Source organism: Cetorhinus maximus, chromosome 10, assembly GCF_964194155.1.
Source record: "Cetorhinus maximus chromosome 10, sCetMax3.hap1.1, whole genome shotgun sequence".
NCBI classification, from domain to species: Eukaryota; Metazoa; Chordata; class Chondrichthyes; order Lamniformes; family Cetorhinidae; genus Cetorhinus; species Cetorhinus maximus.
In genome coordinates, this window is record NC_135888.1 from 11,719,436 (window position 1) to 11,741,235 (window position 21,800).

Sequence of the window (21,800 nt, forward strand, 5' to 3'; positions counted from 1 at the left end):
TACACTGATCAGCAGATAGCATCCACTGGATTTAAGTGACAGTATGAAACTACACCTGCTCCATTTGCGAAACCACTTCCCAGAGCAGCGAATGCAGGGTGGAGAGTTCTCGGCCCAGATCAATGTACCCCTCAAATCCTGCTGTGTTTGAAATGGTTTCTGGATTGGAAATTTCCAATAAGAATCGCTGCATGTTGGTCCACTCATGCTCAAGGAACTGATTCATGAAGGACATATATTCTTCCTTGCTACCAAACCTGTTGTTGAAACATCAAGGTCAAAATTTTAATTGTTGTTCATAACATCTCTACGTCAACAAAAATCATTGCATAAGCCTAATCTTTAATGCAATAAATCACCATCAAAAAAGAGACCAGTGCATTCAATAATAATATCTAATAATTAAAACCCAAAGAGACTCGGTACTTAATTGGATTGTCTAATGTTCCATATACAAGTAATCTTTGTGAAATTCAATCCCAGAGTCCCAGTATTCAGCTTTAGACCTTAAATTAGAAGTGTCTAAAACACAGACCTTGAACCAAATTCACTCAGGTTATTTTTCTCTGCTCCTTGTTTCTTTTATGAAGTAAATAAAGCCAATTTCAACAATGGTTACTCTTATTCGGAACTGAAACTACCATTGTTGAAATGGGTTTTTTGCACCTAGCATGTGAAAAAACAAAGATCGGTTGACTAGCTCCCAGGACTTGTTGGACTAGAAAAGGCTGATTCTGACTGGTGGAGTTAGACCAATCAGGGAACAACCTTTTTGCACCAATCAGTCCTTAAGTTTAAGTTTAAAGAGCTGAAGTTGATTTCCTTAGTTCTCAGGCTTTAGGAAAAGAGGAAAAATGGGAGTGAAGGGTGGGGTGGGGCACAAAGAGAGGGGTTGCTAAGGGGTCGCAAAGTCAGGGGGAGGCAGAAGGAACAGGGCTTGAGATAATAGTTCATGTCATTCAATATATGCATGGCAAAACATTTATTTTCTGCTTGGGAATTACCATTAAAAAAAGTGAATTTTTCTCCCAACAATAACAATTATCAAATGGTGAACCTGCCAACCAAGCTTAACGGATTTTAAATTTACTGGCAGGTATAACATTTTGACAGTTTGACAGCACAGTTATTGTTCTCTTCTGGTTTGTTTAGCAGTGATTTTCTTACTTTGTTTTCACTCAGAGCCAATGGAGGGATAATTAATCAATTTTGGGTCATTCACTTATTTTGCTGCTCAATGAAAAGTTGATTGGTTAATGGTAGACACAGCGCAAGAGCAGCATGGGCCAACAGTTGCAGGAAATAATTTCCAGAAGTAGCCAATCTTAATCCTGTGGTGCACCATTTCTGAAGTTCCACACTGGGACATATCATTGATAGGGACATATCATTGATAATGTGAATAACTGTCAGTAAAAGCCAACAAAAGGACTATTTACATTCTACACCCCTCCCCGCCCACCATAATTCCTCAAGGATAAAAAATGAAGCAGAAGTGAAAAATGTTACTCTTTCAGGCTGGTAAAAATTTACAGTGTAATTGTGTAACATTGAAAAATTAGTACAGAAACCCTGCTGTTTACACCAATTGTTTCATAATGGAACAAATGTCCTACAAATTCAATTCTCAAGTGAAATCTGGTGCTCATTACACCAGTGTCACCCATTTGAGCTTGGCTTTATACTTGCATGACTTCATTGCTGGTGCGGATTGACAGACAGGCTCAAAAGCTGAGTTAGTCATCATGAAGCAGGAGGTTCTATCATTGTGCTGCTGTCTGCTCTATACAATTGGCTACTTCTATGTTGGATAATATAGTATGATAAATACAGCAAACTTTTAATTTTAGGTTGATATATTGAATAAGCTATAGATTGGTTTGTCTGATAAGGAATATTCATGATACAACCTCAGCTATGGAAAAAAAAGGGGTTCACGTTGTTGTACGCCTGCATGCATGTGCATTTGTGTGTGGTTGTCTGTGCATGTGTCTGTATATGCATTGGTTTTTTTCATGCATTAATTTCAGGATGAATCTGAAGGCATTTGATCTAATTAATGCGATACAAGCCACAAATTCAAATTGAAGCCAATAAAATGAAACACTTACTTGGCAAAATTAGCTAAGTTCTGGGTAACCTTGGCAATTAAAGTCAAAGTGCGTGCTGTGCGGTCATCTGGGTATTCCTGCAGGAGGTTGAAGAGAGAAGGGGACATAATGGCAGGACAAAGGAACCGCAAGAAGAGGGAAGCACTGATTAATCTCTCACTGATGTCAGGTCGCCCTCGGTTGCTGCACTCTTGTCTCCACGATGCAAACACTTCCTTTAGTTCTCGTGGAAATACGCTGTTGAACAATTTGTTGTAGTGAAGTGAAATTAGTTTTTCTTCATGCATATGTTGTCAGTACTTAAACAGATAAGAGATGTCTTTAAAGCTATGACAGTCACATTAATCTGACAGCAATAGTCACACTAATCTGACAGCAATATCAAGATTTTAATAACTAAATTCCTTCTGCAGTTTGAAATACTTTCACATCTATTACATGACATGCAAATATTACAAGCTGTCAATCATAATAATGTAACAAGGAAAAAGGTGAAAAACATTGTTATCTAAGACTTATGATAATACAGTTTTATGAAAGGAAAAAGTTACTAATAAGGTCAAATTTTCCATATTTTAAAGAAGTTCCTGTGGTATCCTATACAATAAGAAGCTGAATTTCTTTGCTGAATAAATATTGTTTGGACTCTTGCTATTCCCTCCATGAACAACAGTACTGGTGATAATTTACTTACCCTCTGAAGAAATATGGACTCTAAAAACGAATTATAAATCATGACAGTACTTTTCAGTTTCATTTTACTTAAGAAATGAGGCTGTAAAGTTATCATAATTCATGAAGATGGTGTTTATTTTAGCTTATGGCAGAAGACAAAATCAGTTTAACAGAGGAAATTACATTGCTTTAGTTGCACAATTGGTTTTATAATGATAATTATTACCAAGATTCATAATACATGCATTTAATACATATTTAACTGTTTATACATTAAGCTAAAAACATTCGATTAATATTGAAATTAGGAATAATTTGTATATAATGTTTGAGTTTACTTGTAAACAGAAGTACTGTTTTTGTGGCCAGCTTTAAAATTGACTGTTTGAAAATGGGTTTATGTCAGAAATGTGCATTCAAGGACAATTGCAAGGTTCACCGATTAAGTAAGTATAAAATACCTCACATATAAAGACAAGCGATCTCACCTTCACGGGGTGCTGATGTCAGGGACCCATTGTTTTGTGGATGTTACAGCTGATGCTGATTCTCTGTTTTAAAGTTCAAGTACAGTGCTGAGTGTTTCTTCTTTTATCAATAGGAATCATAGGCCCCAGCATTGACAGGTCTCTCATCAGTAGTGGGACGTAGTAGATAAGGTTATCAAGGAGAGCAGCATACAAAAGGTCACACATCTCCATTTGAACCTTATTCCCTCAGGACTATTTAGCAGAGATAAAGGCGCCTTCAAATATCTGCCCGCACTATAACTAAGCGGCCATTAATATTGTGATTTGATTCACAACCTTGTGATTTATAAATAGTTAATACTGGTTAACTGTAGTGTACTACAAAGTCAAAACAAAATATTTCCTGTCAAATGTATGCAGTGTAAGAATATGAATGTAAAACAGTTGGTCAAAGTAACCGGCTCAGTAATTATTAACTGATTTTTGTAATGAATGAACCAATTTTTGTGAGCAAAGTATCATATTCAACAGCAGTTAGTTGATCCTGATGATTAACAAGTATTTGAAAATATATATTATTTAATGTAAGTCTTGCAATACTGCACAGATTAGAGACCTTAACCAAAGGCACTATGTTCCTTAATGTTCTGTTGAAGAGTCATGCGGACTCGAAACGTTAACTGTGCTCCCTTCCACCGATGCTGTCAGACCTGCTCAGTTTTTCCAGGTATTTTTGTTTTTGTTTTCGATTTCCAGCATCCGCAGTTTTTTGCTTTTATCTTAATGTTAAAACATCACTGAAACCTAATATTTTTACAGAAGCAGCATATCATGGCTGTGAAAGGTCTGCTCATCTACATATGGACAGATGCCATAGATGGAAAAGCACCTATTTAAAGAACCTCGAGGAGTTTTGGCATAAAAAGCCCTGAGTAAATAAAAACCTTATTAATTATTAGATCATTTCCAACAATTTTAAGTGTGTGTAAATTATAAGGATAACTCTATGAAAGAAGAACCTGAATTTATTTTCAGATGATAATCCACTAATACCATGACTGATTGGAAGGCAATGATGAAAATAGTTTGGGATAAGTGCTGGGCAAAATTTAATGACGCATTTTCTGACGATGTATGTATCTCTATTCAAACAAATCGTCCTTATTGTGTATTGAAGCGATAAGATCATAGTTATTCATTGCAAAATAATTCCGATCTAATGAATTTTTAACTGTCTGACTTCTAGCTGAATGGAAAGAGACAGTTCTAACCTTTTGCTGGTTTGCTAAAAATGTAAGGATGACAGTGATGTTAGAACAACTCCTGCAGAAGGTTTAAAGGAATAGGAAACTGAGTGATGACTGCCACACATTTACCCACAGAAAACCTTTCCTGACAGTATGCACTGCTCTAACAGCTGCACAAAAAACATCTCTAAGTTTCAAATCCACCATTTGATTCCTATAACCAGCGTCTCTCCCATAATAAAATTAAAATAAACTGCAAATGCTACAAATCTGAAATAGACTTCCACTGTGTTTCAGTGTATTTCCACAACAACCTACCAACCTTCCTCCCTAACAGCACATGGACTGCAGTAGCTCAAGGCTCAGTGCCACCTTTCTCTAGGGCAATTAGGGATGGGTAACAAATGCTGCCCTTGCCTGCGAATCTCATATCCCATGAAAGAAAGGAAAAAAAAGCAATGAGATACCTAGCTGTAACGATTAATCAAATTTGCAGGAAGGACTATAAAAATGACTCCAGGGATTCAGTGAAGCAATTTAGGAGTTAAGTGATAGAGTAAATCTAAAGTTCTTTCTGGTTTGCTGTTTAAAGTGGTTGTATTGTATTTCACATTTGTTGTTTGCTATTTTGATTATATTACCAAAAGAAAGGATGGATATGATGCCCATGTTTATTATTTGCTCCAGGAATTGACAGTTATTAAGGAATGTAACTAATCGTTTAATAGAATCTTAGCAGGAGACACACAGGTGGGACCGTTGGAACATTGCGGCTTTTTTTCTCCTCCCGACACAGGTTGAAAGCTGAATATTCTATTGGAATTTTCCTGCATGAATCTAAAATATGTACTCCTTACAAAACAGGGAACACTACACAGATGGAAACTAATTATAAGTAATCTATTTAATCCCTATGACTGCTGATTATGCAAATTGAAGAATATTTCAATGCAAAACAAAGCTTAAACAGATTAATTGATGTTTGCAAATAAAAATAGGCTTGGTAATGAATATACAATGTATTTCGGTCTAAATGCACATTTGTTGCTTAACATCTGAAAAAGGTATAATAAATGAAATTAAAAAGTGAAAATCCAAAATAAAAACAAAAGCTACCAGAAATGCCCATTGGCTCTATCTATTCTGAAAAGTAGAAAGGCTGAGGAAGATTCTGGTGCAATTTTTCATCAGAACACAGAATGTTATCTTTTTCAGATACTGAATGATCTGTTGTACTTTTAAAGGCATAGCTAAGAGCACAAACTTACCATGCAACTAGCAAAAGAAAAATAGCAATGAAAATCTCTACTAAGTATAATGAGGTAACTGACCAGTATGAGTTAATGATCTTGCAAAACGCTAACTCGCAGCACATTTTCAGATTGCTCTGATGCTCAGCAAGGTCTCCTGATGAGCATTTGTTCGGATCCACCTCACAATTCTCATCTGATTCATAGAGAGCCTTGATGAACTCTCCTGTTGAAAACAGTAATAAATAATTGCATGTTAAATTCCCATACTACATTTTTGAAAATTTAACTTTGATCAAAACTGCATTTATTTAAAGGCATTAAAAAAAGCCAAAAGCTGCCTTCTCACACTTTCTTCAATCATTAATTGTATAGTGTGTTCAAACACAATATGTAATTAGGGATTTAGTTTAAACCAGTAGGGTATAACACATTATTACTGCAGCTGGTAGCAACAGGAATAATGAGAAAAATAAGCAGCACCACAAGTCTGTCATTTTATGAACAAAAGACGAGTGCAGAGCACAACTGGGAATTTGCGACAAAAACAATTTCCTACATTCCCAAAAATACAGCAAAAAACATTCAAAGCATATTATCATTCGCAGGGCTAGTCAGTGTTTCCTGTCTAGACAAAATGTAAAACAAACTTTGTCAGTTACTGATGCAAGCATATCCCTCAAATAATTTTTGTTTGATGTGTTGATGTTTTCCATCAAGCAATTACTGTAACCAAGTAGTTCTGGAAAATATAACTTGAAAGTAAATGTCTGTAGACAGGAACTGAGCTTGTAATTCCACATTATTAGTTATTTCTCCCCTTCTGAAAGCATTGCCCCCTGTTACGATACTGTTCCACAGATTTTGGTTGCCCCTCGTTGTAAGGAACAGCTGTTGCCTCTTACACTTAATGAAGCAAAAGCAGTAAATACATCAAATACTGACTGCATGTAAGAGTAAGATACATGACTCTGATCAACTAATAGGAAGTGCATCTCTGTGCAGTACATCTGGTTCAGGTAGCTTTTCCTTTTTTCAGAGATCATGCATTCATCTATTGTGCTATTCTCCTTCTAGGAGCATGGCCAAAACCTGGGGAAAAGATGTCCAAAGTGCTATAAAAGTGCAAGATACAGGCTCAATTCTGCGATTCCCCACATTGCAAATTCCTAAACCTGGTCAGCCAATGTGCAAAGGAATGAAGTAGCAGGAGAACACTCTTCCAAAGAGAGGAAGGCTTAACTGAAGAGAAAACAAATGGGAGTTTTGTACATTTTCTAGTGGCTGGTCTAATCATGAGAGAAACAGAAAGCACTGAACGATCTTAGTCTTCTAATTACGAATGGTCAATGGCTTAAGGAGCCCTAAAGTTGGGAAGAAAATCATTGAAGAATAACACTGGGGAGAAGGGAAGAAAGAAGTAAGCATGTTCAAATGCTACTCGAGGCTGCAATCTAAAATTACAGCTGTTTAGCTGAAAACTCACTGCTTCTAGTGTTCATTTTTACTGATTGAAGTAAATAAAATGTCCAAGAAACTTTTGCATCACCAAAGAAAGTACATGAATAATGATATAACCTATACCAATTACTTTTTTTTGGTTGGGATGTAAATGGAGACATTCCCCTTGTTATTTCATATTAATACTGATGAACAATTGTTAAATTCGCTCATTCATCAAATTAAACAATGGTATTTCAATTAATAATCTCCAATTGAAACAAGCTACTTCCTTCAGCCACATGTTCTTATCTTCCATGATTATACATCAGATGTTAAAACAAATAACATTTCTTTTCAATCTTTTCTTCCTCTATATACAGGTTAATATTTATACTACCATAGCTAATAACATTTTTGTCTATGTAAGAATGGTGAGTAGAAACATGGATGTGAATAATGAGGTCCAAGCAAACCGCAGACCATTTTCCTACAGACCAAAATGTGAAGAATCATTGGAAGTCGAAATTTCTTGATTTTAACACAGCAATGCTTTCTCTTTAAGCTATTGAAAAAGGCACGATTATAAAATTAAGAAAAATTAGCAACGTGCAAGTCTCAGCTCTGATCATCTAGCATTGGTTTTGCAATCTTCCATTTGGCTTACCAAGTGCATCTTGTAGATACTTCTGGCCAACCAACTTCAGATACTCCTCTATTGCTTTGGTTGCTAAGGTGTTCTCCCGAAAAATTAGGTGTTCGTTTTCACCACAACGGTCAACTTCAGACATCATCAAATCTGTCAAGAAATCCTGTAAAATAAAATTTTAGAGCCAAATCAATGAGCAGCTGTTTGACAAACATATTAACTTATTCTACATTTTACCACTTCTTTACTTTCAGTAATGTCTGCTAATTTACTTAAGCAGATACTGAAATATTGCTAATTTCAAGACAGCCACTTTGTTTTGAATCTCTTCCATTGTTAAACCATTCTTACAAAGCATACTAAGATTTGAGCAAAGGAGTATTTATTACAAGTGCGGAAGTAAGGACTGATCTGTCTACAACAGTGTCATACCATTTTTGAACATGTAAACTAATAGAATTAAGAATGTGGAGATGTCATGAAAAACTGAAATCAAAAAAGGGTAACACAAATTTGGCAAAATAATTGCATTTACAAAAACTGAGTTATGAAGGGTATTGAAGTATTGATCACACTTTCCTAATTTGTTTGATTACAAGACATACAGATCAGGTTAAGATTTCCAAGTCATTTAGCATGTATCAGATAATCATAGGCACAATTCCTGTGATGTTCTGATTTGTGCTGGCTGTACAAGACGCTCTGGCAGCAATGCAGGGCCTTGGATAATTTATCCAACTCTGTTTTCCTGTCATTCTTGGCTTGCTTCTCCAATGTCAGGACCTGAACTAATTACTATATAACTGCTATAAATTCCATGTGCTATCCACTATCCCCCATTAGCAGAGATTCTTGCATATTTATTCCTCCAATGAAGACTCAATATTTTATCCTAGTTATTTTTTCCCATTTGATGTTCCAATAGCCCATACATTGACTGATCAGAGGCACCTACAACTTAAGCTATTCCTGTATGACAGCTATTTGAAAATAAAATCCTTCCGTTCTTACAACCATACAATATAACAAAATATAATGCTGCTGATTAATGGAAGGTGAAGATACATTGTCATAGAACCATGAAAATATCATGAAAACATCACAAAGATTTCTCCCGTGATTCTTAATTAAGTAGATGTTATAATGATGGAACCATACTCATGTTAGCTCTTAGAATTTTTGAGTAGCTGGCCAGTCAGAAGAATTCTACCAGCCACACAAGTCTGAAGACAGTCAGACAGACATTGCTGAAAGAAAGGTTTTTGTATTTCTGTGGATCTGCATGAAATGCCAATTTTACTGATATTGCAGAACAAATTACCTTGGATTCCTTAACAAACCAGAGCACTCAATTCTAGTGCCATTTAAATTGACAAAAATATATCTTCTTTACTGGAATGGAAACAAACAGCAACACTAAACATTTCCAAGCTTCAAGTTTTACCTAAACTGCCTGTTATGAGAATGACAGTTGTTGTTACATTAGCTTTTTGTGACTTCCAAAATACTCGAAGGTAATGCTGAACTATAAAAACTTGTATTCAACATACAGAACTTCAGCTGCAAAATGTAAGCCATTTGGTTCATGGGAAATATAATCAGAAGGGTGAAATGTAACTGTAAGAAAGCTCCCCCATTTATTTTAGTAATGGTGCAATTCTTCATCTTTTGGCTTCTTCTGGCAGGAAAGAGGTGGTTAGGGCATTCAATGTATTTGCATGATTAGGTATCAGTAGGCAATATCCAAGATAATTAAAATGGTTTATTAAATTATGTTCCTGTCCAAGACAGAATGCCTCTTCTTTACTCCAGTCAATGAACCAATTAGCTGAGAACTGGTGAAACCCTTTCAACAAGAGGTAAATCATAATAACATGCAAACTTGAGATGCAAACTGATTCACAAATGTACTTGGGCATCAGGTGTTCACATTAATTTGAGTTACAATGATGTATGTTTAAAGACATGTCCTTTCTATATTTAATAAATTAAAGACACTGTAATAGTGAACAAGACTGTTCCAGCAAAGAAGAAAGGCTAATAATGTGGAGATCACAGAATAACAAAGCATACCAATCATCTTTTCAAAAGTATTTTAGTCAAACGTTAACTCTGCTGATGCTTTTCATTTGACATGAATGTGCAATCAGTTTTTAAAACGGGCCACATTTGTTTTAGTATCAAGCCAAAAAATAAAATATAACACGTACAGCTTTTAAATTGCTTGTCGCTCAAATTAGTGCCAGGTCAAATGTTCACATCATTCTAACATGACACATTTAGAGTTTGCCTGGTGTTTGAAAGATTTAGTTATTATGTGCTATGCTTAATTTCCATTCTGGATGGCTTTTATCATTGTGCAGCATTGTACTTTGCTGAATATGAAATCTTACTCGATTTATTTTCAAACCACACTGCTTTATGATGGGTTTACACAGGCATTATGTAGTATGATGCATGCTAATGATGTGAAACCCAAGTTAATCACTGATCTGTAAAAAAAAAGAGTTCAAAGCGAGGTGAAAGACCATGGTTAATTAAATAGTCACAGGAGGAGAAAACAATCCTGTTCTGCCTGTTAAAATTGCATGTTCAGCAAGAAACAAAGTATGAGAAAGGGTTGAAGATGAATATTTAAAAAAAAGCTTTGCTGGGATTTTTATTTCAGAATTCCAGAATCCACAGTATGTGGCTTTTGTATTTTTAGTTATTTGTTTGGTTCATGTTGGAAATAATTATTTGAAAGCAATAGTGATGCGCATTTTTTAAAAGATAAATTACCATGACAATTATAATAAATTATTAATGTAACATAAAATATGCTGTAAGTATTCAGCAGGTCAGGCAGCATCTGCGATGAGGGAAACAATGCAGGTCGATGACCTTTCCAATTTCAAGTATCTCCAGTCTCTTGTTTTTGCAATAGCAAATGCTCTATTGGAAAAAAATTCTGATACAAAAAATAGGGAAAATGCATTAAGCACCAACATGAGAAAGATCAGGTATGCGGCGGGTGTAATTTCAAGTCTTTTTCCAATGGTTTTAAATCTTTTTCAATCAAATTTCTACAAAGTTCTGTAAACAATATTTTCCTTTCTTTAGTAATAAATTATCTTTGGATTTGGGATAAATCTGCCAGTGAAGGAACAGCATCAAGGGGAGATCTTTCTAAACTGCCTGTCCTGCTAAAATCAAACAGCAAAAGCCAGTGTCATCAAAAAATAAATTAACACATCATATGACAATAGTTCTTTTGCTTAAACTTATATGGTGATATTTCAAACAACTTCCCTTAGACCCTCAGATGTAACAGGATTATTATACTGGGTTGAAACAGCAAACACGACCACAAAAGGAAATGTTGTGTGCTGCGAACATCATTCTGGCAGCAAAAGAGAAAGAGACTCACATTTATGTAGTGTCCTTCAGAACTGCAGGATGTTCAAAGTGTTTTACAGCCAATTTTGGCTGTTGAATCAAAGAAAACTACCACTTGTGCCAAATGAGTGTCACCTTTTCGGCTTACTTAAAATCCCATTTGCTGGTATAAGAGAATTACAAGACCACCCTACATTGGCAACCTCCAGTATTTGCCTTGTTACTTTTTTTCATATTGTGTTTTTCTGAGGAGAGAAATAAAACCAAATTTCTTTAGACATCACTCTCTGGCCAATGGGTTTGACATTACGGTATTAACAAAAGCTGTAAATCTTGCCCGATTCTTGCTTTAAAAATCTTTTGTCAGCTGTTTGGAAAACTGTAGCCAATAGTATTGTGTAAATTCTGCCAATATCTTTCAATCAGGTCAAAGAGAGAAAAAGCCCTTTTAGCTCGAAAGACTCATTAGATCAAGAGGGCTGAAGCAGTGATTCCCTTCATGAAGCAACTCTTGGTTTAACATCTCATCCAAAAGACAGATGATTGCACCACTGAGGCTCACAAAGGATCAGCCACTAAAATTTGGTACTCAAAGATGGTAGCCATCTGCGAAACCATATGTAGCAAGAATCAATGCCTTCAGGAAGTGTAGTCACTGTTGCAATGTAGGAAATGTGGCAGCCATTTTGTGCACAGCAAGATCCCATAAACAGCAATATGATATTGACCAGACAATCTGTTTTTCTGATGATAATTGACAGCTAAAAATTGGCTAGGACATTGGGGATAACTCCCCTGCTCTTCTTCAAAATAGTGCCCTGGGATCTTTAACATCCACCTGGGACAGCAGTCCGGGCCTTGGCTTAACATCTCATCCAAAAGATAGATGCTTGCACCGCTGAGGTTCACAAAGGATTAGCCACTAGAATTTGGTACTCAAAGGTGGTAGACACCTGTGGAACCATATTTAGCCAAAACCAATGCCTTCAGGAAAGGGGGGTGGGTGGGAGGCAGAACGGGAGAAAGTTAGAAGGAAGAAATAGATTTTGTTAAGAGGCCAACAACTGGGCAAATGAATAATAACTTTTTAAAAAGTGTGCATTAGAGTAGAAATTATGCAAGCCTACAAGCACACTGCATTAGAGTGCTGGGTTTCTCTGTACTTCATGGTGGTTTTGCCTTATGAGAATGGGCAAGAGTTGCTTCATGAAGGGAATCGCTGCTTCAGCCCTCTAGACCTAATGAGTCCTTCGGGCTGAAGGAGCTTTTTCTCTCTTTGACCTGATTGAAAAATATTGGCAGAATTTATGCAGTACCATTAGTTACAGTTTTCCAAACAGCTGACAAAAGATTTTTAAAGCAAGAATCGGGCATAAATCTAGGTCAAACTACTCGACTGAACTTCAGATTTACAGCTTTTGTTATCCTCACCATAATGTCAAACCCATTGGCCAGAGAGTGATGTCTAAAGAAATATGTTTTTTTCCCTCCTCAGAAAAACACAATACGAAAAAAAGTAACAAGGCAAATACTGGAGATTGCCAATGTTGGGTGCTCTTGTAATTCTCTTATACCAGCAAATGGGATTTTAAGTAAGCCCAAAAGGTGACTCTCATTTGCACAAGTGGCAGTTTTCTTAGATTCAACACATTGAAAATTCAACCTTTCGATAATTTTCCAAACTCCAGAGCTGCAGAATTACTCTCTGCTTTCACTTTTCTTTGTAAACTATGGTGTCACTCAAGTAATTCTACCAAGTAAATATGGTTACCTCTGGCCTGAGCAGTCACAGCCCTCAACCTCTCTTCTACTGATGGTGCAGCAATTTTACAGTTGGTACTTTTGTGAGGGCCAACAACCTTTGGGGTGGTCGTGGAAGTGGGAAAAAGAGGAGGGGTTAAGGGAAGAATTAATTAAAACTATTAAAGTAAAAGAGTCACACCTGCATAACCATCCTACATTTGAGTTAATTGGCATGTTAAAAGTACTGGAGGGGTGATCCAATGTTCTTTTTTCAAATACTGGGTTATATGAATGCAGATGTACTGTTGTTCTCACAATACAAACTCCATAATTTTCTCCAAAGAGTCCCAAAGCATTTTATATTCCTAAGGCAGGATTTTCTCCCCGTCGGGGGCACACAGGTGCACCTCTGATCGGCGCCTCCGATTGGGGGCGCGGCGCCATTTTATGTGGGCGGGCCAATTGCGCCCAGCGAACATCCGCACGGAAGCACTATGCACTCCCTGTGCGGGCGGGGGGGGTTCCCTAATTCGAGAGTGTGCTCTCTCGTGCATGCGCATGAAAGAGCGCACTCATCTCCCTGAAGCTAAGTGCTGCCTCAGGGAGATCAGCTGTTCTGTGACAAAAATTAAAAATAGAAAAAAAAAAAATTCCTGACACTGTCACATGAGTTGGGACGTGTCCATAATTTTTACGAAAACTATAATAACATTTTTAAAAACCTACATGAAACCTCATCTCACCCGTGGATGAGGTTTCATGCTTTTTCTAATTCCCGCCGGGGCTCCTGGCCTGCCCACCAACCTTAAGGTTGGACAGGTAGGGCAGGTCTATTAATTAGCTAAATGACTCTGTCAATGGCCTCAACTGGCCATTGACAGGTCGGCGGGAGGGCAGCTGATTTTGCTGCGCCCCCGCCTACTGGAAAATTTAAATGGGGCGCGGTGACGTCGGGAGTTCCGCCTGATGTCACCGCGCGTCATTTTATGCGTCAGCGAGCGGGCCCCGCCCTCCCCGCTCACCGATGGGAAAATCCTGCCCATAATATCAGCTAACAGCATAAACATGCATTTCATTATCACATAATGTTTACAGCACAGGAGGGGGCCATTTTGCCCATAACTCTGCAATAATTCACATTCCCCTGCCTTTTCCCTGTAGCCCTGTAAAGTTTTCCACTTCAGATAATGATCCAATTTTCTTTTGAAACGCCCTAACAATTGACATTGCCATATGTACTTGAGTAAAAGTCGTGTTTCTAAGGCTAAATTTTTAGCCAAAAAATAGGGGGTCGACTTTTATACGAGTAAGAGTTGAGGGGTTGACATCCACCCACTCCCATTGTCTCGCTATTGCAGAGTTACCATTAGGTCAGAGTTGCCTACCTGCCAACTCCGCCCCCAAAAGCACAAAAGGAACCAAAAAGTATTTTCATTATTTAATTTTTCTTTATAAATAAACTCCATGGAGCTAGACATTAACTACTGTGTACACTAAATTCATAAAATTTATCAAATTTGTCAAAAACAAACACCATTTATATAAAGATAAAAACAAAAAGCTAAAAGCTACTGCGGATGCTGGAAATCCAAAACAAAATAAAAACAGAATTACCTGGAAAAACTCAGCAAGTCTGGCAGCATCGGTGGAGAAGAAATCAGTCAACGTTTCGAGCCCTCATGGCCCTTCAGCAGAACTTCAGTTCTGCTGAAGGGCCATGAGGGCTCGAAACGTTGACTGATTTCTTCTCCACCGATGCTGCCAGACTTGCTGAGTTTTTCCAGGTAATTCTGTTTTTATACCATTTATATAAATTTGTACAATTTCAGTTTCTTTCACAGTACAGAAAAGAATACTACTTAGCAGCAGAGCTTATACTGAACATGTATTAAAATCCATAAAAATCACCCTCCTCATCTTCAGAACCAACTAATGCGTCCCAATCTGCTTCTTGAATGGCATTATCATGTGGATCAACATCATCATCTTCATCAGTAGTCACGTCTTCAGCCATATCATTCCACAAATAAATCATCTGTGCCATCAAGTGCATTGGATGTCTCACATTTATTGAATAATTTGACGACAATCTCCATTATAATTTCATCCCAGGCCTCTATGGGGGGGTGGGGGGCTGAGTGGAAGTGGGCGGGCGCGCAGCCAATCGCCGCCCGTGATCAGCTGCACGCTGCCATTTTACTTGGGCAGGCCAGCATGATGTGCACTCGGAAGCGCTGAGCGCTCCCTGTGCAAGCGGGGGGAGGAGGGAGAGTCGAGGCCAGCGCACTTTCACCTTGACATCATGAGTTGACAGGTGCAGACACATGGAGCTGAACATCTGCCTTCAATGGTGTGCTCTTCTATGATTGAATCAATGAGTAGGTTTGCGAGTTTGAGTTCAGTCGCAAGCGGATGGTAAGTGCAAAGGTGTTTTGACTAAAAGCCAGGAGTCGACTTCTAAATGAGAAATATGAAAAATAAATTCTTTTTTTGGCCAAAGGTCAGCGGTTGACTTTTACACGTGATCAATCATTGCTCCAGTATATGCTATACTTAAATTCTGTAGATTTGAGGCACCATCAATGGAACACAAGGGCTGTATTTGTGATGAGAAATCTCAGTTTTTCCTAGATAAAACTTACTGATAAAATATTTGCTAACTTACAGATGGTATATTTCTTTATGTTCTTGATACAGATTCACTTTCCCATCTGACGTTAATTGACAACATTATTAGTTGGTTACATTTTCCAGTGTTTTGATTGTGGGAGTGTCACCACCTCTGTCACAAAATTACTTCTGGAAGAAGTCAATTGACAAATTTAATTGTCATCAAAAGTGGTAGAAATGGTGGGAACCCAATAAGAAAAATTTCAAGTGCAACTCAAACACTGAATGCATTTAATATGTCTGCAATCAATGGGACACATGGGGCTGAATTTTCCCCCCGTTGAGGGGGAAGTTGATGGGCGGGCGCACTTCCGATCGGCGCCCCCGATCGAAGGCGCGGTGCCAATTTACATGGATGGGCCAATTAAGGCCCGCCCAGCGTGATGTCCGCAAGGAAACGCTATGCGTTCCCTGTGCGGGCGGGAGGTGATTCCTAAAATTGAGAGTGTGCTCTTTCGCGCATGCGCACGCAAGAGCGCACTCATCTCCCTGAGGCTAAGTGCAGCCTCAGGGAGATCGGCTCTAAATGTGAAAAAGCTCAAAATAGAAAAATAAAATTTCCCTAACATGACAATGTCACATGAGTTGGGACATGTTCATAATTTCCAAAAAAACTTTATTAAAATTTGTAAAACCCTACATGAAACCTCACCCTGCCTGTGGATGCGGTTTCATGCTTTTTCTAGTTCGGGTTGGGGCTCCTGGCCTGCCCGCCAACCTTAAGGTTGGACGGGCAGGTCCACTAATTACTTTAATTGCTCTGTTAATGGCCTCAATTGGCCATTGATAGGTCGGCGGGCACGCAACTGATTTTGCTGCGCCCCCGCCTGCCTGAAAATTTAAATGGGCGCGGTGATGTCGGGAGTTCCGCCCGACGTCACCGCACATCATTTTACACGTCAGCGAGCGGGCCCCGCCCCCGCTCGATGATGGTAAAATCCAGCCCATGGAGTTCTGATGGGAAAATGTCTCAACGTTGCACACCTTTGCAGAGCAGAAAGGCAAAGCAACGAGAGACAAAAACACAAACAGTACGATTCATTTTCCACTATATAATTTCATCATATTTAAATGTTCAGATATTGAACATAGAATGGAGTGCAAGCTTAAAAAGTGTTGGCGATACTGGGGAGAGCTACATTCACATACTCACGTAGGCTTACCTCAATTCCCTGGAGTGTAGGAATTTCAAGCTTGTCAATTTTTTTTGCCATAATATATTTTAACATTTGTCAAAAAAAATTTAACAACAGTCATAATGAGCATATAAAAAAAGCTTGCAGTACAGCAATAATTCAATACACTTATATTTGGAAGAGAAAGAGATAGAAAGGAAAAGCGAAGTAGGATGAAGAAGAAGAAAAAGGAAAGAGAAAAAAACCCTCCCCAACCCCGCTCCCCAAAAAATAAATAATAAAAAAATCAACAACAATCATAGGTCAGATCTGGTTTCACCTAATATAATACATACAACCTAACTCGGGTCAGTTATATGAAAGTAGAGAGCTGTAGTTCCTCAAAGTAATCTAAGAAAGGTTGCCGAGCTACATAAAATCCATCAGTGGGGCCTCTTATAGTGTACTTTATTTTCTCAAGTTTAAGATTCTGCATAAGATCACATATCGAATTAGTAAAAGGAGGGGCAGACTGTTTCCAATTTAATAGAATAATATATCCAGCCAATAATGTTGAAAAGGCAAATGCATCAGTCTGAATTTTGTAAGAGGGATGCCATTTAGTTCAACTCCAAAGAGCGCTGTATTAAGAGAAGGTTCAATCTGCTACTGAAAATATGAGAGAGTGAGCTAAAAATTTCTGTCCAAAACAAAATCAATTCAGCACATATGAATTAGAGGGGCTGGGGCAGAAGAGCATTTATCACAGGTTGGATCAACATTTGGATAAATCTTAGATAATTTCACCTTGGATAGATGGAAACAAAATAAGATTTTAAATTGTAGCAACCCATGTCTTGCACATACAGATGGGGAATGTACACAAGAGAGGATAGACTTCCAGTTATCTTTTGGTAAGTCTGAGTCAAAATCTTGCTCCAAAAGAGTTTTTAAGGTAGAAAGCGAAGGGCTTGTACTGAAAAAATTAGAGAATACAATTTGGAAATGAACCCCTAACAAAAGGATTTAATTCCATAATAATATCCATCGGTGATTTAGGGAGCAATAAAGGAAACTCGGCAATTTTTTTGCACGCAAAATCTCTGGTTTGTAAATAGCAAAAGAAATGTGTGTGGGGCAGTTCCAAGAGAGAGTCAAAAGAAGCAAAAATGTGATCAATGTATAAGTTGTAAGGGTTCTGACGCCTCTCGCGTGCCAGACTTAACAGTCAGAATCTCCTAATGAAGGCAGAAATAAATGGTTTGTATTAATAGGGCTCTGTAAAGAGGGAGATTGCAGCCCAAAGTGTGTTCTGAACTGGGTTCAAATCTTAAGTCTAACAATAGGGTTTGAAGAAAAGGACTGGTTGAGAAAGGAATGGAGGAGCACAACAGGGCAGGCAGAGGTGTGGATTGACAGGAGGCTGCCTCCAATTGCACCCATGCTAAATTAGCAGAGTCTGAATTAAGCCCAAAAGAAATATTAGATATTAGCAGACAATAATAAAACGAAAAATTTGACAATGCCAACTTGGAGCTCTATAGGAAAGCTTTACGAATTTTGGGTGTTTTCTTATTCCAAATAAAGGAAGAAATGACTTGGTCTATTGCAACAAAAAACGCTTGGGAATAAACAATGGAATACACTGAAATAAGTACAGAAATTTTGGCAAAATATTCATCTTTACTGAATTTATACGACCAACTAAAGAAAGGGGTAAGTTAGACCAATGTGCTAAGTCCTGCTTCATACATTCCAACAAAGGGTCAAAGTTGAGCTTAAAAGGTCTCCAAGGGATCGAGTAAATAAAATGCTCAAATATTTAAAACTGTTTACTGAGAACTTGGAAGGGAAGGGAAGAAAGAAGATAACTCTTGGCAATAGAGTTAATAGGAAAAATGTCAATCTTTTTCAAATTAATTTTAAAACCTGAAGTATGACCAAATTGCTCAAGAATGGAGAAAATAAGTGGGAGAGATGAGGCCGGATCAGAGATGTAAAGAAGCAGGTCATCAGCATATAGGGAGAGTTCATGCTCAACTCCACCTCGTATAATACCCTGTATATCTCCACAGGTCCGCAGTGAAATTGCCAGGGGCTGAATAGCGAAAAGTAGGAGGGGGAAAGGGACAGCTCTGTCTAGTAGCTCAATGGAGGTCAAAGTGTTTAGAATGGATATTATTTGTAGGTACTGAAGTGACCAGTGAAGAATACAAGTTTTATCCATTTTTATAAAATGGGTCCAAATCCAAATTTTTGAAGAGTGATGAAAAGGTAGTCCCATTCCACTCTATAAAAAGCCTTTTCTGTATCCATAGTTATAAGAACCTCAGGGAGAGGAGTAATTGAATGTGTGTAAATAATATTGAAAAGACACCTTAAATTAGAGAATGATTGCCTGCCCTGTGTAAAACCTGTCTGGTCAGGGGAGATAATAGATGAAAGGACAGGTTCAAGACGGTGGGCTAAGGCTTTGGCCAGTATCTTGACATTTGCATTTACAAGGGAAATTAGGCCAGTATGAACTGCAATGCAGAGGATCCTTATTTCTCTTTAAAAGAATAGACAAAGATGCCTTGCATCGTAGGAGGGAGCATTTTAGAGAGAAAGCATTCTGAAAACAGAGACAATAATAATGGAGAAAGTTGTGATAAGAATTTTTTATAAAATTCTACTGGAAATCCATCAGGCCCTGGTGCCTCATTACTTTACATGGGTTTAATTGCCTTTAGTATTTCATCTTGGGAAAGGAGTACTTCTAGCGCATTCATAGAGTCAGCTGATAGAGACGGGACGTTCATATTATCAAAAAAATTGTGGAATAAACCAGGATCTGAAAAGGAGTCTGAGGTATAAACAGTAGAATAAGAAAGTCTGAATTGATCATTGATCTCCTGATGATCAGTGGTGGTTGACCCTGTTGGGAGTGGTAATTTCAGCCATAAGTTGAGAGGAAGCAGACTGACGAAGCTGGTGTGCCAAGAGCCTACTGGTTCTTTTGCCATGCTCATAAAATGTACCACATGATCGAAGTATAAGCTTTTTTGTTTGCTTAGAAGATGCCAGACGCTGTTTGTATAATACTGGGGTAGGTAAAATAGCATACTGTTGGTCCACTAAGAGAATTTGGTCAATCAATTGGGACAATTTTCAGGTATTGCATTTGTTAAGTTGAGCAGTATATGAAATTATTTGTCCACGTAGGTAAGCCTTCATACTGTCCCAGAGAGTAGCAAAGGAAATAACTGGAGCAGTTCCATCAAAGTATCTATTTGCAAGGAAATGAATTTAGTAAAATTGGGGTCTGCCAGAAGAAGGGAATCAAGACGCCATGGTGGACAAGAAACAGGTTGGTCATGGATTCGTATTGCTAAAACCAAGGAGGCATGATCAGAGATCACAAAATGATTGTATGGGAAAGATTGAATTCATGTGAGCAGCTTTTTGCCAAGGAAAAAATAGTCAATATGCAACTAGGTGTGGCGAACAGGAGAGAAAGACGAGTATTGTCTTGCTGATGAGTATAGAAAACACAATGAGTCTACCATTCTGTGTGTATCCAGAAAAGAGCTGAAAGCCGAGGCTGATTTTGATATTGGATCAGATTTTGTGGATGAATGATCTAAATTTGGGTTAAGGACACAGTTAAAGTCTCCTCCAAGAAATAAGTGATGAGTCTAAATCAGAAAATAAGAAATTTGAAATGAAATGGTGATCATCCCTTCTAGGTGCATATACATAAGCTAGGATCAATGGACAGTTAAAAAGTCTGCCTTGTACTATAACATCGCGACCATTAGGGTCAGCTATAATCTGAAAGTGAACAAAGGGAATGCCCTAATGGATTAAAATTGCTGCACCTCTCGCTTTACTACAAAAATTAGAATGAAACATTTGCCCAACCCAACCTTTCCGCAATTGAAAGTGATCAGATAAGTGAGTTTCCTGCAGGAAAGCAATGTCTGCTTTCAAATGATGTAAATGAGAGAGAATTTTACTTCTTTTAACTGGGTGATTTAGACCTTTCACATCCCAGGTGATAAAATGGATTGGACAACCACCCTGCGAGGCCTTAATATTAGTGGATATTATGATAATAAAAGCGTATCAAAGCATATGGCCCCCATAGATTAACTATTGCAAATAAAGGATTAAATATTTTTGAACCCGAGCTAACCCACGAACTGACCAAAAAGGAGAGAGAAGAAAAGGGAGAAAAAATAGAAGGTGAAGGGGGAGGAAAGAAAAGCTTACATCACCTCCCCAAGTGAGGTGAATGCTACCCCCCACAGCTAGTGTACTATTTGTACCTATCTTATCAGTGTGCCTCAAAAAGACAGTCCACATTAAAGCAATATACAATCAAATATCCCAAACAAAGGTATTGTAAAGCTCAGCATATGCTCAACAAGGTGTAGAATCTCTCTGAAGCAACAGTTTTGTAATACAGTACTCAACAAGAGAGGGAAAATATAGAGAGAGATTCAACTCTCAAAGAATTCAATTGCACACGTGGTAAAAGATAAAAAATAAACACCCACAGGGTTTATGTAAAACTTCCTGTGATTAGTGCAGTTTGGACATAAGATACAAAGAGATTGGTATAACTAACAAAGCTTATCGTGTAACAGAACCATCACGCACAGTTACATAATTAAGCACTGAGTCCTGGGTGAAGTCATGATATGACTTATTAAGAGAAGGTACAATTGTGTCTTTGAAAAATGCTGAAGATTCTTGCAGTGTGTTGAAAGTCTTATTCACTCCGTTGAAAGTTACACGCAGGCAAGCAGGGTGGAGAAAGCCATATTTAGGTTTGGCTTCACAAAGTTGGGCTTTAACAAATTTATATTCTCCACGACGCCGGGCTAGATCCATGCTGAGGTCAGGGTAGATGATTATCTTGTTTCCACGAAAGTATAGTTGACCCTTTTCTCTAGACAGACGTATAATTTGCTCCTTCACTCTATAGTGATGCAGTCTTAGTATTGATGGCCTTGGGGGCTCACCATGCTGTGGCCGCGATGCCAAAGAGCGATGGGCTCAATCCAT

At 38.0% G+C, this 21,800-nt stretch overlaps 1 protein-coding gene across 5 annotated transcripts in view; it reads right to left on the minus strand.

Annotated features, from left to right (window-relative positions):
- The window catches only part of LOC144685445 (disabled homolog 2-interacting protein-like), a 794,163-nt gene that overhangs the window by 39,142 nt on the left and 733,221 nt on the right, over positions 1-21,800 (minus strand). For all 5 annotated transcript variants that reach the window (XM_078549951.1, XM_078549953.1, XM_078549952.1 and 2 more), the window contains 4 exons: positions 7,861-8,005; positions 5,835-5,979; positions 2,112-2,348; positions 56-257 (listed from right to left, as the gene is read on the minus strand). In XM_078549951.1, the coding sequence (XP_078406077.1) occupies positions 56-257; positions 2,112-2,348; positions 5,835-5,979; positions 7,861-8,005 (729 nt within the window). The remainder of the gene's footprint in view (positions 1-55; positions 258-2,111; positions 2,349-5,834; positions 5,980-7,860; positions 8,006-21,800) is intronic.